Here is a 15,791-nt window from a genome sequence, read left to right as displayed (position 1 = left end):
TCTGCTTCTAAACGAGAAGCAAAAAGATGAAACTGATGAACTTTTACTGCCCATTTGTCTTTAGCAGACAATTAAGACAGAGAAGATCAAAATGGATTATCATCCCACGCAGACAACTGGCCCAACAGTAATACATCTCCGGGACCACAGATTTGTAACTCTCTTTTATCCCTCCCCTTTCTTCTTACTTCTTTTTCCACTCTAAAGGCAGTGCTAGCTTTGTGGCTCAAGGAGAGCCAAAAGGCTGGTCATCATTATTCAGTCACAGATGTCAATCTAACCTCCCTTTTTTCTCAGTTTCTAAAGCAGTGAGCCACAATAATTTGTGACAGATTCTTTTACTGTAAGGTACAAAGAACACACAGAATAAAACATCTAGCAGCAGCAAGCATCTCTGATCAATGTGCTGGTACATGGGAAATACACTATATGTAAAAACAAGCACTGGTAGTTTAGGCGAATGAGAAAAACTGGGGGAGGGGGAATTTGTGTGTGTGTGTGTCTGTGTGTCTGTGTGTCTGTGTGGTAATAAGTGCTACACTTTGTGGTGAATTATCTCAAATATTCCTTAAGGATTACATCATAAATGTTTTAATACTAGAAATGTTGTCGAGATTAAGTGCATATTCAGCATTTAAGGTTTGTATGTAATAGAAATATTTCTAAGAATTCCTTTATAATAGTTTTACTGTAGGAAAAGATAATTTAACAAATGTGAAGAAGAAAAAACTAAGATTACAACCTAAATGATAAAAAGATAAATTAAAAAACACACAGTTCTCACTTTCTTTCCCAGTAGATACAACTCTCAAACATATTTCTGGGAATTTGAAGATAATGTCTACAAAACAAAGTAGATCCTTCATTAATCATTTCTTGGGTTATAGGAGGCGAAAAAAAAAAGGAAATCGTATGTGTCAAGTTGGAGGAGATAAATAAATCTCTGCTAAGTGAGGCTGAGTTGTGTGCACTCTTATAAGTCTACCTCTGGTCCATGAGGACCATTCTCCAAATTTCAAAACGATGTCAATGATTTCAACAAAGAAAACAAATACTACTGTACCTTTAAAATAACTAAAGCTATCATTATTATTTAGGTTCCTACTATAATTCTAATAATTCCAACTTCAATATATGAAATACTTGTAAGACCATCCATTAACTAAAGCAAAGAGAATTACATTCATAACATAATATCTAATCAGTCAACTGAGCTCTGTATACAATGATGGAATTGATAATAGCCTATATTTCTCTCAGTACACACATATGCAAGAATAGTACATGTATGCATATACGTACACATACACTCTCCTTAAACGCACAAACTTCTATGTGTACTCAGGGAAATAAACATGGAAAGATAAACATCAAATTGTTACAGTGGTTATCTCTGTGCAGTATAATAACTGATGATTTGTATTTTCTTTCTTTTCATTCTTTTGTAAATTTATTTTTGCTTTATCTATAGTTTCTACATGTTTTGTCATGAACATATTACCCATGCAGTTTTTTAAAGTTATACTAAAAAAGAAATCATGTTGTTCAAAAACTTTCAGATATAGTAAGAAACTATGTTGAACGGAATAGACCCAGATGGTAACTATGCTATTTTAAGTTTCTCCTATAAAATTCCCTCTCACTGAGAATTCAGATCATGGAACTACAAAGGTTATTTACCTAGACACAAGACTTTAGAACAATAATTTTGTTAAAATCTGTGGACTCAAGTGTACTCTAAATAATACGTTAAGATTTTCCAGCCTTTATATATTGTCTAAAGAAAGGAAATTCCTTAATGAAAAGGTCCTATAATCCTTGGATTGTGTAGTTTGAATCTAAAGAGCCCAATCTCATAGAAATTTAAGATAAAATAAAAATTTAACTCTCCTGGTAGAAGATGAAGGAAGAGACAGAGTCAGAAGATTTTAATATTTTTTAAAATCTTATTTAAAAGTCTTGAGATCAAACACAAAGCAAACCATACCAGTTCTCTTGGGTTCTTGTACTATAAGATCTCATTACAAAGCATCTCATTATACTGATTATCCAGTTCTATTCCTGGTCACATTATGTCCCCTTTATTCATAAAGATGTATCAGATACCTTGCTCTCTATACAACAAGACACACTGCAAAGGTGTTACTATCACTGTATTGGGTATTTCTATTCTATTGTACTTATCCTCATTCAAAGACTTTTAATAAAAAAATTAAATAGATGTGCTTAAGGAACATGCTTTTACTGTATATGGTATTTCACATGTGAAAGGTTTTATAAAGTTGTCTTATTCAGTGTAATCAAGAATGCTTTTATTTCAAAGCTGCTTTAAAAAGTATACCAAATTGCATATTTGAACTAAAAATGTAAGGTGCCCCAAAAAAGCTACAAAACATCTTCAATATCTCTCAAGATAGAAACTAGAATCCTGAATGTATAACCTAGAACTAATTATAAAAAATTCAGCAACATCAGAACTTCAGCACTATCTTGTGAGTAAAATCGTTCCTTCTACCCCATTCTATGCTTGCAGAATGCTGTCAATTCAAGATGGCAGAGCCAACTGGCCAACCTTAACTCACTACCCTCATCAGCACCACCCTCACCCTTAAGTCCATTTCTGCACGTGCATCTTCTCCTTCCAGTACTACCATAACACATAATTTCATCATCTATTTCAAATTCCAGGAAATGTTATAAACTTCCCTCTTCCCTCTTTTTTGTTACACTGCTTCTTGACTCCTGAAATAGCATTTTTTTAAAAAGTTCACAGGCAATGCAAAAAGGATTTCCTAATGAAGTGTAGACTGTAGCAAACCTCAAAGTGAAGAGTAAAATTTGTGATAGGTTTTCTTCCTTATTTTGTGTTCATTTTCTCCCTGAAGGAAACACCCCAAATCTAGCACCAATATTTTCAGTCCTACTTCAATATATTTTACTTTTTGTCTTTGGTTCCTAATTACTGCTTTTCTTCCCTTCTAAAAATTCATTTATCTCTTTCAGTAAAAAGAACAGTAATAATATGTTGAACAACTCTGAAATAAATTTTGTCATGTAAAAAATTAATTACGCATTCCGAACCTGGTCACTGTAGTCCTCCGGGAATTGCCTCTGCACCTCAGGATCTGTAAATAATTGACAGATAATATTAATTGGCTTTGGATTAGTGAGCAAGCAGAGGATCACACATTAATATTTGATCAGAAGATGATAGCAGCCCTGGCAGGGGATCCAAGGGGGGCAGCTGAGGCTGCTATGTTGATGAGCACAAGGAAGGACTCGGCAAGGCACTCCCATTACCCTCCTCCAGAAATATAAAAAAGAAAAATTTTAAAGACCTGATGCTACTGTTAACTTTAGACTATTACCTAATGCAAAAATCTTGCCAGCTGCAAATTGCCCTCAATATATTTTTCCAGAGAAAATGAGTCTTAAATCTGCTTGACTTTTCTTCTCTAATCAGAAGCCTCCTTTGCATAGTTACAGATGTGGGCTTGATAAACCACCTTAAGCACTGGTTTCAGACTGGGGAGAAAGGGGGAGTGAGAGAATTCTTTCAAGGAATAAATGCAAAACTCATCGCTTTAATAAATGAAATATATCCTTCTCAAAATGCTTGTACACTCTTATGAAAATGCAGATAAAACTGGATGGAAGTTTTCTTCAAAAGAGGACCAACGCTTTTGGCTTGTCAGTGTAAACAAAATATGAAAAAATTATGTTCCAGCTGACATAATTAAACTTGCTCAGAAACCATACAAATACATGGCAGAAAATACCTTTTATGATCACCTATTTAAAATGGAGGTACTAAAGGGATCACTTTATTCTTAAATCATAAGCAAGATGATCCAATGCCATCTTCTGTAAGTCAATACAGAAGTGAACAAATTAAAAGCTATTAGCATTCCATTTACTATCGATTAGGAAAACATTCAATCAGTTCTAATAAGGAAAAGATTTGATTCCTTTGAGACATGTTAAGGGAAGTGATCAGAGGTCAGAATAATATCTATTTGAGAAATCATGTATCAATTCAAAGGCTTATGGAAAATCATAGATTTGAGGGTCTCCCGTCTAACAGTGATCACAATATATGCTACCCATGGCTACCTTTAAACACCATACTAAAACACTAATTTACATCCTTGTGAAAATGAATCCACGTAAAAGTTCACTGCAGTCCATTTCTTCAGTGAATAATCAAGAAGGGAAAAAACTAAGGGCCTATTCACAAACTACTAGGATCCTAGAAATACCAGTTTTCAAGTCATTAAAACCAATGTGTATTATTTTTTAAAACACAAGACTAATAATAAAAGCAGGAATATTCAAAAGGTTATGCCAAAAGTAGAGCCTCTCGAAATGAGTGGTGCAAAAAAGTTGAAACTATCTGCAAGTGATTTCAACTCTTGACGTGTATTTTGGTTGACTTAAAAGCTGGGAATCAATTTCTTTCTTCACCCTCATCTTCAACTACTGGGAAGGAATCAATGATGTGTCTAGACCGACTAGAGAACTCTGGAGTAATGCCCCTGCAGTACCAATTCAGGGCTTCCCTGATAGGCAGCAGTTTCTTCACTTGACCTGTCTTTGGCCTGAAGGACTGAAACTGCCCAAGGACTCAGCCCTCGTGAGAGAGGAGGCCAGCGGGCACCAAGAGTGTGGCAGGAAAAGGACTAGGCTGGCGGAGAAGAATTCGCCAGCAGGAGACAAAGGGGCAGCCTGTTGCCCAAGAATCCTCTACCACTGTACAGTGAGGGGAAAAGGGGGTGAACAAAGGGGAACAAGGGGACTAAAAAAGAGGGCAGTGGCTATAATTCCTAAAACATACATAAATAACTTAAAATTTGGTCCAGAGACCCAAAAAATGTAGCTCTAAGCCACTGAGGGACATAATAAAACAGAGGTTGGGAAAGCCACTAAATCATCTAAGGCTTATTCTTTTTCTTCCAATTGACATGTGGTTTAACACTTATTCTTCAGCTACCAAACTTCATACAAAAATTACTTTCATGCCAATCGTTACTATCACGCCCTCTTTCTTGCAGTAATTTGTGCTTCTTGGGAACTACAAAATACCCATGAAAACAAAATCAAAGACTACTTTTCTATCACCATTTTGTGAAAGACTATATGTCCGAAACCAAAATTTGTAGTATATTCTTCAATTTTTAAAAATACCATTCTTATTCATAGGTGGCAGATGCTTCTTAAATCTTTTCAGTCAACTATATTAATAAGAAACCATAATAAACTCATTTAAAAAATATTTTTGATTAATATATACAACATAGCATTGAAAAAAGCATGGGAAAATTAATGAAAAGAAAAAAAATCAACCTATCTTAACACATTGAAGATAAAGATGACTATGGAATGCCAAGAAGGAGGCCATTCAAACTGTATCATTCCAAATACTGCCTCAATGGAAAGCAATATAAACGCCATCAATTAGATTCCTTCAATTGTCCTAAGACTCTCTACAATGAAATTACCAGGTTTTAACACAATAACGTTCCAAGACAATACATGCATTATTAGTTACTATGATTCAAGTATACAACTCTTGGTTTCTTTTCATTAAGGCCACTAACATTTACAAAAAACAAACTTCATAGGTCTTTAACATTCACCAAGCAATATAATACATTTTTAAAAAGAAAGAAAAGCAATGCTTTTTAAAACCAAGTCAACCTATAAAGTTCCATTCAATTAGCTCAAAGATTCAGTCCGATAGTTCATAAAACTACGAAAGCCATTTTGGAAAGATTAACACAAAAACTGCAAATAATTTATTTGAATTTTCTTAAAATGTCTAACACAGGAGGCTGAAATCTTTTTCCACATTGAGTCAATCGCAATGCCATAATGTCACCAAAATATCGACATTGGAAACATCTGAGTTAAAAAGGTCCAAATACAATCTGCTTTTCTCAAGCAACACAACACCCGCCTTACTAACAGTTTCAGCATGGCACATGTACAAAACCTAGCACCCTGCAGTTAAGCAAACCGCCTTTAAATTTTCTGTCTGGCAGCAATCCACTTGCGTGTCTGTATGTTTTTACAAGTACTCTATGTATTTCATTGCGTCAGCTGCATTTCTTTGAGTTTTAAATGGTCTGGGAACATTTTATGAAATGTTCTATATCTTTATATGGAAAATAACATACACTGGAAAACTGTGCATCGGTCTAATATTTATATATCTATTTCTTTATCCACCACTCAATGCTATAATTGCTAATGTTCCAAAACACCTTCTCACATTCATAAGTTCACCATCAAATGCAGTGTCACCAAACAGCTAACTTTCAACACAAAAATCTGCAGGGAAGAGTACTACCATGGAAGAAAGTAACATAATTTGCTTAGGCGATTGGCAGTAAGAATAATCAGCGTATGTCAAGCTTTTACCCAAGAATTGTCCCGCTGACAGAAAATTAAGAATCTAGTGGTACATAGCACACCCTTCTTTCCTTATCCTTTTCTCTCAACAACTTTCTCCTACTTCAGGCAATAGATAACTCACAAACTTAAAAATCAATGTCATCAACTCCCAGGAAAATACTTTTCAACAGGAAAAAAATATTGTATTTAAAATATCTTGCTAATAATATGTACACTCTAATAGAGTCCATGCATCTCTTAACCAAAGAGACAGGTAGCTCTCAGACAAGGTTTTGTATCATGTCATTGTGATGTCACAGCACCATGGCCATCAAAGAGGCTGTCCCCACAGAAAAGTGTGCATCACTTTCACTGAAGGCCACAAGAAGCATTTCCATATTTGAACACACACATTTCACAGTATAGGACTCCCAAAAGCACAATCTCACTCAGGCACAGAACATGACCATGCTTAAAAAGCTATGTCTTCACAGCAGGAAAAAACTGATCTCCTAAACAAACATGTCTAACATTTTTTCTTTTAAGAAAGGCTAATCTTCTTCCATCTCAACAGTCTATGTTTTCCAGTCTTCTACTATACATACTTTTAAATCTTTAAGATATACCAGATTGCCACAGAATGTTTAATTAATAGAATAAGAGTGTGGGCAAGACTTACTGGAAAGGTGCTATAAATTATTTTACACAGGCTCCAAAAACCCTGAGTTCTGCCTTAGGCTTAAAGTTCCTAGAAAACGTGGTAGACAGATCTTTTACAACAGAAATGCAAAATAATTCATAAAAGTGCTGTGGTTACATATGAGGGCTCATTTGTACATTGGTAACTCCTATGTGTACATACACACACACACACACACACACACACACACATCTTACCAAATTATTTTCCTGTTTCCCTCTGTCATACCAATGACTTCATTTAAAGAGTCAAGGCATGACATATTTTTAAACTGATTAAAAAATACACCGACTTCACTTTGTACAAAACATGTTAACAACTGCATACTAACCAAACACCATCATCTCCTATAATAGGACCTCTTTTAGGAAATTTAAGAGAAACTGCAAATGTAGCAGTTAACACGGGAATCTACACTGCTTTCACTTTTAACATGTTAGGTATTCAAGGCAGAAAACATTACATTTAATGCCCGCTGAATTTACCCAATCATTATCTCTAGGCTATTTCAATCAATAAGAGACAAAATATTGAACATATTTAAAGCTTACAATTACAAATTCTGCCCTTTAAGAAGCAGGACTTTAACATTAGCTATAAACCATATAATCTCATTGTTCGATTTCATGGAGTTTGAGATACTATCTTCCTCTCCCCACAACCATAAATGTTAATCCAAGCTGTAATCAGATTTAATTTTCCAGATGAGAAGATGGGAATATGCTGCAAACAGGATAACAGTCCACTACACTGCTCTTTCACTAATGACATTTCCAAATTTTATACACTAAAAATGCAGACTTTCAGAAAATAGTCTAAGAAGTTGTATAGTTTGAGAACAAGCTCAAATTTTCCCCAAAATACACCCAGAAATAAGCTTTCTTTTAATCCTCAAGAAGAAAATTTTTTTGTATTATGCAAAATTAAAGTTTCTTGATAAGATGACCGCAAACTGGACTGCATTAAATATAGCGTTTCAAGGACACTAGTAAACTTACTATAGCTATAAAAACTCAGCTTCATTTATTTTACATTGTAAAATACCTGACTCATTAGGTTAGCATTTTGTAATAACTAAACACAATTATTCTAGTAAATTATATTGTTCGATTGTTAAAATTTACTTGTTACAAATAATATATTTTTGAAAAGAATGTTTGAAATGTTTTACAGAGTTTAAAAATCACCAGCATGTTTTCCTTTTTTTGACAATGAAACAAAAAGGTTTAGGTTGTTTTTCCTTTTAAATTTTTTTAATTAAAAATTACTCTTTTCAAAAAATACTGATTCTAAAATGCAGATTTGACTCTAAAATTTGGAAGATGTCTAATTCATAAATTAGAAAAAAAATCACTTTGAAGGACTATAAATGAACATTTATTTGGATTCCATGTACAAATGAAATTTGTTACTTAAAAAAAATCTATTCTAGGTGTAACTTTTTGCTTTAGCACATGAAGGCTGTAAGACATAAAAACTTTAAATCATCCCAATTTTTAACCATGAGTCTAGTCTAGCATTTTCCCCCAACACTGGCATTTAAAGTATAATCAAATGCAATTTCACAGCAGCCAGCCTGATAACATAGGAACAGTTAACCATCAACACCCATAATAAAAACACAAATAACATTATTCAAGGAAAGACAGCAAAAACCCACCTCAGTATGGCAAGCAATGGAGCCATTCACATGCCAGATTCCTCCTCAGACTAACATATTCTGCCTTTCAGACATATCCTGCTCCGATGTGACTATTTATGCATAAACAGCAGACACTGACCTATTGTTTTCAGTTGTTGAAGTTATGAATGTAGTACAGTTACCAATTAAGTGAATCAACAAGTCCTAAATACATCAGCTGTTGTACAAATAATGAGTCCATTGACATTATACAGTAAAATCTAGGGAGTTTCATCTTTCTTTCTGGAGAATATGGAAGGATTTTAACCAGCAAATGCCACTACTTACTGATAGTTTGAAATATTTTTTATAACTTCATCTACAAAAGGAATATAAGTCTGATCCTTAAACAAATTTATGCTATGTGAATCCAAAAATCAAACATAAGTGAAATTCCAAAGGGAGCTTTAAAATGCAAAAGGAAGGTAGGGTGTGCTGGAGGCAAAAAAAAAAAAAAAAAAAAAAAAAATCAAAAGGATATGTTCACTTACATTTACCTTTTTCTCTACTGAATATCTTAGTTTTCAACTTTCATTATTACTTAAATTTAAATATTTGGAATTTTTTTAAATTACTTCAAAATTATTGGAAACAATTCCTAAAATCTATCAAATTGATAGATAATTATAGATGAGTTTTTTTATGATTATAATCTCAGGCTTCCATGTAATTTCTCTATGAGTTAGGATTCATTTTATCCCACTTTTTTGAATGAGTAACCTGAAGTGTCACATTTTTATGCCAATATGAATAATTACTTTATACTTTGCCTAAACGACAGCTGTGCCCTTTATGTATTACAAATATGACATCACTCCATATGGTCTTCATAAATAGATGTATCATATGTGTCAAATTTGGTGAAAAGAGATAACTTATTTATTCAAATATAAAAAAACTATTTGATGGAACACCCACTATTTGCCAGGCACTGTGACAGGCATTTTAGAGAAATTTTCTGATTTTACCTTCCTGACAAAGCTATGCTATAGAGACTATCAAATCAATTTTATCATAGTTAAAGCAATAGGTTATCACTTGTCCAAAGTTAGAAAATTAGTAGTCACTCGTGGAACAAATGCTCTGCTGTGGCTGGCCCTGTTGATAAATAAGACACAGTCCTCACCCTCCAGGAGTTTACAGTCTAGCCCTAATGGAGAACACACAGAATTAAACAAGCAGGTACCATGGGGCTTGGTAAGTGTGATACTAGGAGTTAATCAGCACAGGGGCATCTGGCCTTGTCCTAAGGGGGCAGAAAAAGGTTCTACGAAGAAGTAGTAGAGCCAGGGGTAGAGTCCAGGACTAGATCAGGGCTCATCCCGTAACACGGCACGCCCACTTCTGAAGCATATACAATATAGTGAATAGGTCTGTTATGAGGCCAAGTTCCATGTCTTACTTAACTTTGTCTCCTACAAAATGTCTTAACTGTTATAAATACCGAACAAATATTTGGAGTGTAATAGAATTAATAGAACAAAATAAACTCATTAAACACCCTGTGTCTCCAAGTGGATAAAAGGCCAATTTCCAAATATCCAAATGAAAACAAGCCTTTGAATGCTACAGACTTCCTAAAGATCACACTGACATGTCGTAAGCACACAATAAATATTAGTTGTTGTTATATTATTAACCCCAATGGAGAAATAAGCAAGCACTATAAATTCAATGACTACAGATGTATAGGTGTGCCTCAAATTGGAAATACATGTGTTCCTGAAATAAACTTTTATAAACCCAATTAAAATTTTCCCATTGCCTTCTACTGCTTACTTAGAAACACTATAACTTTATCAGAAACTGATTTTCTCTACATTGTCAGTAGTTCCAAAATCTTTAAGCTACAGTTTATTCGCCTCCTGGCATCTGTTTTGCTAATGATCTGTAAACATCAAATACACAAGGGACTCCCCCAGATTTACAGAAACCCTGAGGTGAATCTGTATAAATTGAAGGACCCTTCTGCTAATTCCTTTGCTTTCTAAGTTTGCATACTGGGTTTCAGGAAGAGTCCCACTAAACATTTTTGCAGTAACAATTATAATACTACCAGCTACCTCTTAGGTATACCATTGCCATAGGTGGCTTAATTTTTATCCTATTTCATCAAAATGACTCTTCCAGGTAAGTAGAAGCTCTCTATTTAATAAATAAGAAGAGTGAGGCTCACAATGAACAAATTCAGAGTTAAGTAACAGAGCTGGGATTCAGCCTGAATCCATCAGGCTCCAAAGAATCCAACACTGGCTTTTCTTTTTGGCTTTATTTATTTACATCCTCCTGTTGATCTGTCTTCTAGTCATTACTGTGACTCAACAATAAGAATACATCTGGACAAATAACTACAACATGTTTTCATGAAACAGGCCTTAGCGGATTATGAATGAGAGCTTTCCAATTTCTTTATTTATAGTCCTCTGCCAAGTTCAGGATATAAATAAAATGACTCCAAAGTAACTAGCACTCTATTCAACTAGTAAATACAATATTTAAAAGATGAATTCATATTAAAAACTTAGAATAATTTTGAAGGCTAGAGTTATCCTTATCTCATCTATGAAAAAAAATTGCTAAACAAATAGAGTAAATAAGAACACAGAGAAAATGTCTTCCTACTTAAGAAAACATGTTCTCATCGTGTGTTCTAAACCACAATGAGAACCCCAATGCTGGAGTTCCCATTCATACAGGAGAGACAATGCGGACATCTCTGCAGGGGAAGCACATGCCCATCAAACAGAGCCTTCCTTATACCAAAATCCTGTCTTCCCCACTCCACCCTGCTTCCAGGGAACAAGCCACTGCTGCCTAGCCCTTATCTGTACCATTAGAGAAGCAGTGCTTATGTCCTTTGAGACTTTTGTTGTTGTAGTAAAATATACATACAATTTACTATTTTGACCATCTTTAAGTACCATGTTGTGACATTGAGTACATTCACATTGTTGTGCCACAATCACCACTATCCATCTCCAGAAATTTCTCATCTTCCCCAACTGAAACCTTGAATCCATTAAACACCAACTCTTCATTATCTCCTTCTCCCAGCCCCTGGCAACCACCAATCTACTTTCTGTCTCTATGAATTTGAATAGTCTATTTACATGATATAAGTGGAATCACTTAGCATGATGTCTTCAGGGTTCATTCATGATGTCGCATGTGTCACAATTCCCTTCCTTTTCACAGATGAGTAACATTCCATTGTATGTAGATACCACATTGCTTATTATTCCATCAATGGACATATGGGTTTTTTCCACCTTTTGGCTATTGTGAATAATGCTGCTATGAACATGCATGTGCAAATGTCTATTCAGGTCCCTGCTTTCACTTCTTTTGCATATATATCCACATGTCAAATTACTGGATCATATAATAATTCTACATTAATTTTTTGAGGACCTTTACCATTTTTAATGTTTTAAGAACTTTATGTAGTAAAGCTATCCTAACAGCCTACAATCCTTAGTGCAGACATTAAGACCAACCCAGCCAATTTCATATCTGTGTCTTAAATATAAATCCCTAAACCTGGCCAGCTTAATCATTTAACTTTCCCACAAAACTTGACATGCTCTATTCACCTTTCTCATCTTCCCACTATCCAAATCTTTCAAAAGATGCACTTAGGCATCACTCATAAATGTGACCAATTGTATATTCTTACATGAATTAACAGTCAATCATACCAACACTTTTTAAAAATTCAAAAGACAAAGAACTATGTCTTCCATCAAAAGTACACTGAATTTTTAATGAGGTTGCCACAGGAACAGCAAAACTGGCACACTCACGTCTATGGCTCCCCAACTCACAAAACTAACTTGCTTTTGGCACTCCTGGTCAGCCAGAAGCAAAACCTGCAACCTCTTCTAAGCTCCCTTTACATCCTTACCTTCTTACTGCAACTGAATGCTCACTTCCTCTGGGGTCCTTTCAAGAGTTGGATGTTTCTTCCCTACCTCTCCTCCCACTGGCCTGGAGGTGGGATAGATGGCCTCTGTTCATTAGAGCCACTTACAGGCCATTCACCTTCCTTACTCTCCAAAACCCTAGATTTTAACCTCTGGTCACCAGACCATGCCCTCCTCCCTACCACACCAACACCACCACCACCATTCTGCTTTGTTGTCACCTACTAATCCCAGGGTTATTCCTCATCCTTGACTCTTGGGGATCATACTGCATTGCCACTCACTCTAACACCACTCCCACCACAATCTTCCCGATTTTACTATTCACACAGATGAGCCTTCCAAATCCCTATAACTCTTGATTCCTAGGCCACTCCCCACAACAATCTCACCCTCTACTCCTACGGTCACACCCTAAACTCTACCACTACCAATAATTGAAATCCCCTTAGTAATTGCAAATTTCAAGCATCTCAGTCTCCAACCATGATCCACCTTCTCTCTTTCCATTCAACTCCTGTAGCACTCTTCCTTATTCTATTCCACAGGGGCATATACTCTATCCATCTTTTCACTACTGCCTTTTTTTTTTTTTTTGACACAGAGTTTCACGCTTGTTGCCCAGGCTGGAGTTCAATGGCGCGATCTCGGCTCACCGCAACCTTCGCCTCCCGGGTTCAAGCGATTCTCCTGCCTCAGCCTCCCAAGTAGCTGGGATTACAGGCAGGCACCACCACACCCTGCTAATTTTGTACTTTTAGTAGAGTCGGGGTTTCTCTGTGTTGGTCAGGCTGGTCTCTAACTCCCAACCTCAGGTGATCCGCCCTCCTCAGCCTCCCAAAGTGCTGGGATTACAGGCGTGAGCCACCACACTCAGCCCTTTTCACTGCCTTTGATCCACCTCAGGTCTACATGATTCTCCTTACATAGCTTAAATTCTATTGTTATAACTGTTCCTTTATACACATTCTCATCTGCCTTGTGCCTCTTTGTCATCCTCTCTTGGCAAACTCCAGTCATTGTTAAATCCAACTACCCACCTGCACCCATATAGCTAACAGGGGGTCCATTTTCATAGCTGTTTCATGTATACTTGGAAACTCCTGACACCTTATAGTTTAAGGTATGTGGCTGGACAAAAACACACAGCTATGCTGATTAATCTCACCTTAAATCTGTGGTTAGTAACTGTAAGTGAGCTTTAATGCAACTCAGTAATTATAACACATTTTCCTTCATTCATTCACTTTCTTTTTCTCTCTCTCCTTGGTGACTATTTTACACTTTCTTCTCTTCCCTCAAACCTTCTCCAACCTCAATTGCCACTGATTCCCTTACTGGCCACTTCCCTGAGAAAACAGAGGAATCAGAAGAGAACTCCCACAAGCCCCACCACCACCTCTATTCTCCCACCACCTCTGCCCCACAGACTCTGCCTTCGTCTTATTACGTGCCCCTTGCAAAGGTCCTTTGTCCACTTGTGAAAGAGGACTCCATCCCCTCTTGCCAACTCAGACAGAGCTCCACCAATCCTCCTGTTTTATTCATTTTACCTCTCTATAGGATCTTTCCCATCAGCATAGAAACATGCTGTTATTTCTACAGATATTTCTTAAAAGGTCAAGCCCACTTTCCAACAGCTACCACCCCATTTCTCTCCTTTTCTTTGTAGCTATATTCTTTGAAACAGTGTCTATACCCACAGTCACCACTTTGTCGCCTCCTACTCTCTTGGACCCATGACAACCAAGCTTTCACCTCACCGCTTCTCTGAAACTACTCACATACCAACAGCCACACCAATGACCTTCTTTTACTGCTAACATCAATTATCAATCTTTAGTCTTGATCTACAAGCACAATTTCACACCCATGATTGCTTCTTCCTTGATACGGTTTGGCTGTGTCCCCAACCAAATCTCATCTTGAATTGTAACTCCCGCAATTCCCACGTGTTATGGGAGGAACCCCGTGGAAGGTGATTGAATTATAAGGGTGGGTCTTTCCTGCAATGTTCTCGTGATAGTGAATGAGTCTTATGAGATCTGATGGTTTTAAAAATGGGAATTTCCATGCACAAGCTCTGTCTTTGCCTGCTGCCATCCATGTAATACGTGACTTGTTCCTCCTTGCCTTCTACCATGATTGTGAGGCCTCCCCAGGCATGTGGAACTGTAAGTCTCATTAAACCTCTTTCTTTTATAAATTGCCCAGTCTCAGGTATGTCTTTATAGCAGCATGAAAATGGACCAATACACTCCTGGAGTCACTTTCTTTCTTCAGGCGGCTTCCAAAGCATCCCACTCTCCTGCCTCACTGGCTTCTGCAGGCTCCTTGCTGATCTCTCCCTATTGAAGAGCTCCAGAACTCAGTCCTTGGACTTGACTTTCTTTCCTTTGCTGGTCCTCTTTCAGTCCCATCACTTCAAATATGCACTATCAATTTTAAATTTATTTCTCCAGCTCCTATCTCTTCCAATTCTAGACTCATTTATCTAACTGTCTACTCAACATCTCCACTTGACGTCTCAAATTTAACATATCCAAAATGGAACTCCTGATCTTTCTCTCACATCCCAGAGCCGATGTATCAGCCACTCCTGCCAACTAAATCTTCAAAATATATTCAAATTCTGACCATTTCACTCTATCTCCACCACTAACACCCTGATTTAAGCCACCATCATTTTCCACCTGGATTAACTACCAATAGCTTCCTAACAGGTTTTCCTGCTTCTGGTTCCAATTTCCTGTAGTCTGTTCTCAAATAGCATCTAGAGGAATCCTGTAAAACTCAATACAGGGCCTCCTCTACAATGTCCTCCCTTCACCAGCATACCTCTGCACTCACTTCCTAACTCTCCTCTCCAAACTTTGTTCCCGCCTTGCTGGTCTGCTTGCTGCTTCTCAAACATGCATGCCATGCTTCCACTTCATGGCCTATACCCACACAATTCACTCTGTCTGATAAAATATCAAGGAATAAGGCATGTGCTATCAGATTTTATTCACAAGGTAGTTTCCCAATGTGGCCTTCCCTAATCACCTTATTTAAATTTATAATTTTCCTATCCCCACCATTCCTCATTCCATTT

General features: G+C 36.5%; 1 protein-coding gene across 10 annotated transcripts in view; it reads right to left on the bottom strand.

The window, feature by feature from the left end:
• The window catches only part of DENND1A (DENN domain containing 1A), a 542,810-nt gene that overhangs the window by 408,488 nt on the left and 118,531 nt on the right, over positions 1-15,791 (bottom strand). For 7 of the 10 annotated variants that reach the window (XM_063594214.1, XM_034929018.4, XM_034929019.4 and 4 more), the window contains exon 3: positions 3,082-3,125. The exons of the other annotated variants lie outside the window; for them this stretch is intronic. In XM_063594214.1, coding sequence (XP_063450284.1) covers positions 3,082-3,125 — 44 coding nt within the window. The remainder of the gene's footprint in view (positions 1-3,081; positions 3,126-15,791) is intronic. 10 annotated transcript variants of the gene reach the window in all.

This window comes from Pan paniscus, chromosome 11, assembly GCF_029289425.2.
Source record: "Pan paniscus chromosome 11, NHGRI_mPanPan1-v2.0_pri, whole genome shotgun sequence".
Classification (NCBI taxonomy): Eukaryota; Metazoa; Chordata; class Mammalia; order Primates; family Hominidae; genus Pan; species Pan paniscus.
Note: the sequence above shows the minus strand (reverse complement) of the source record. Positions and strands in the feature narration are given on the sequence as shown.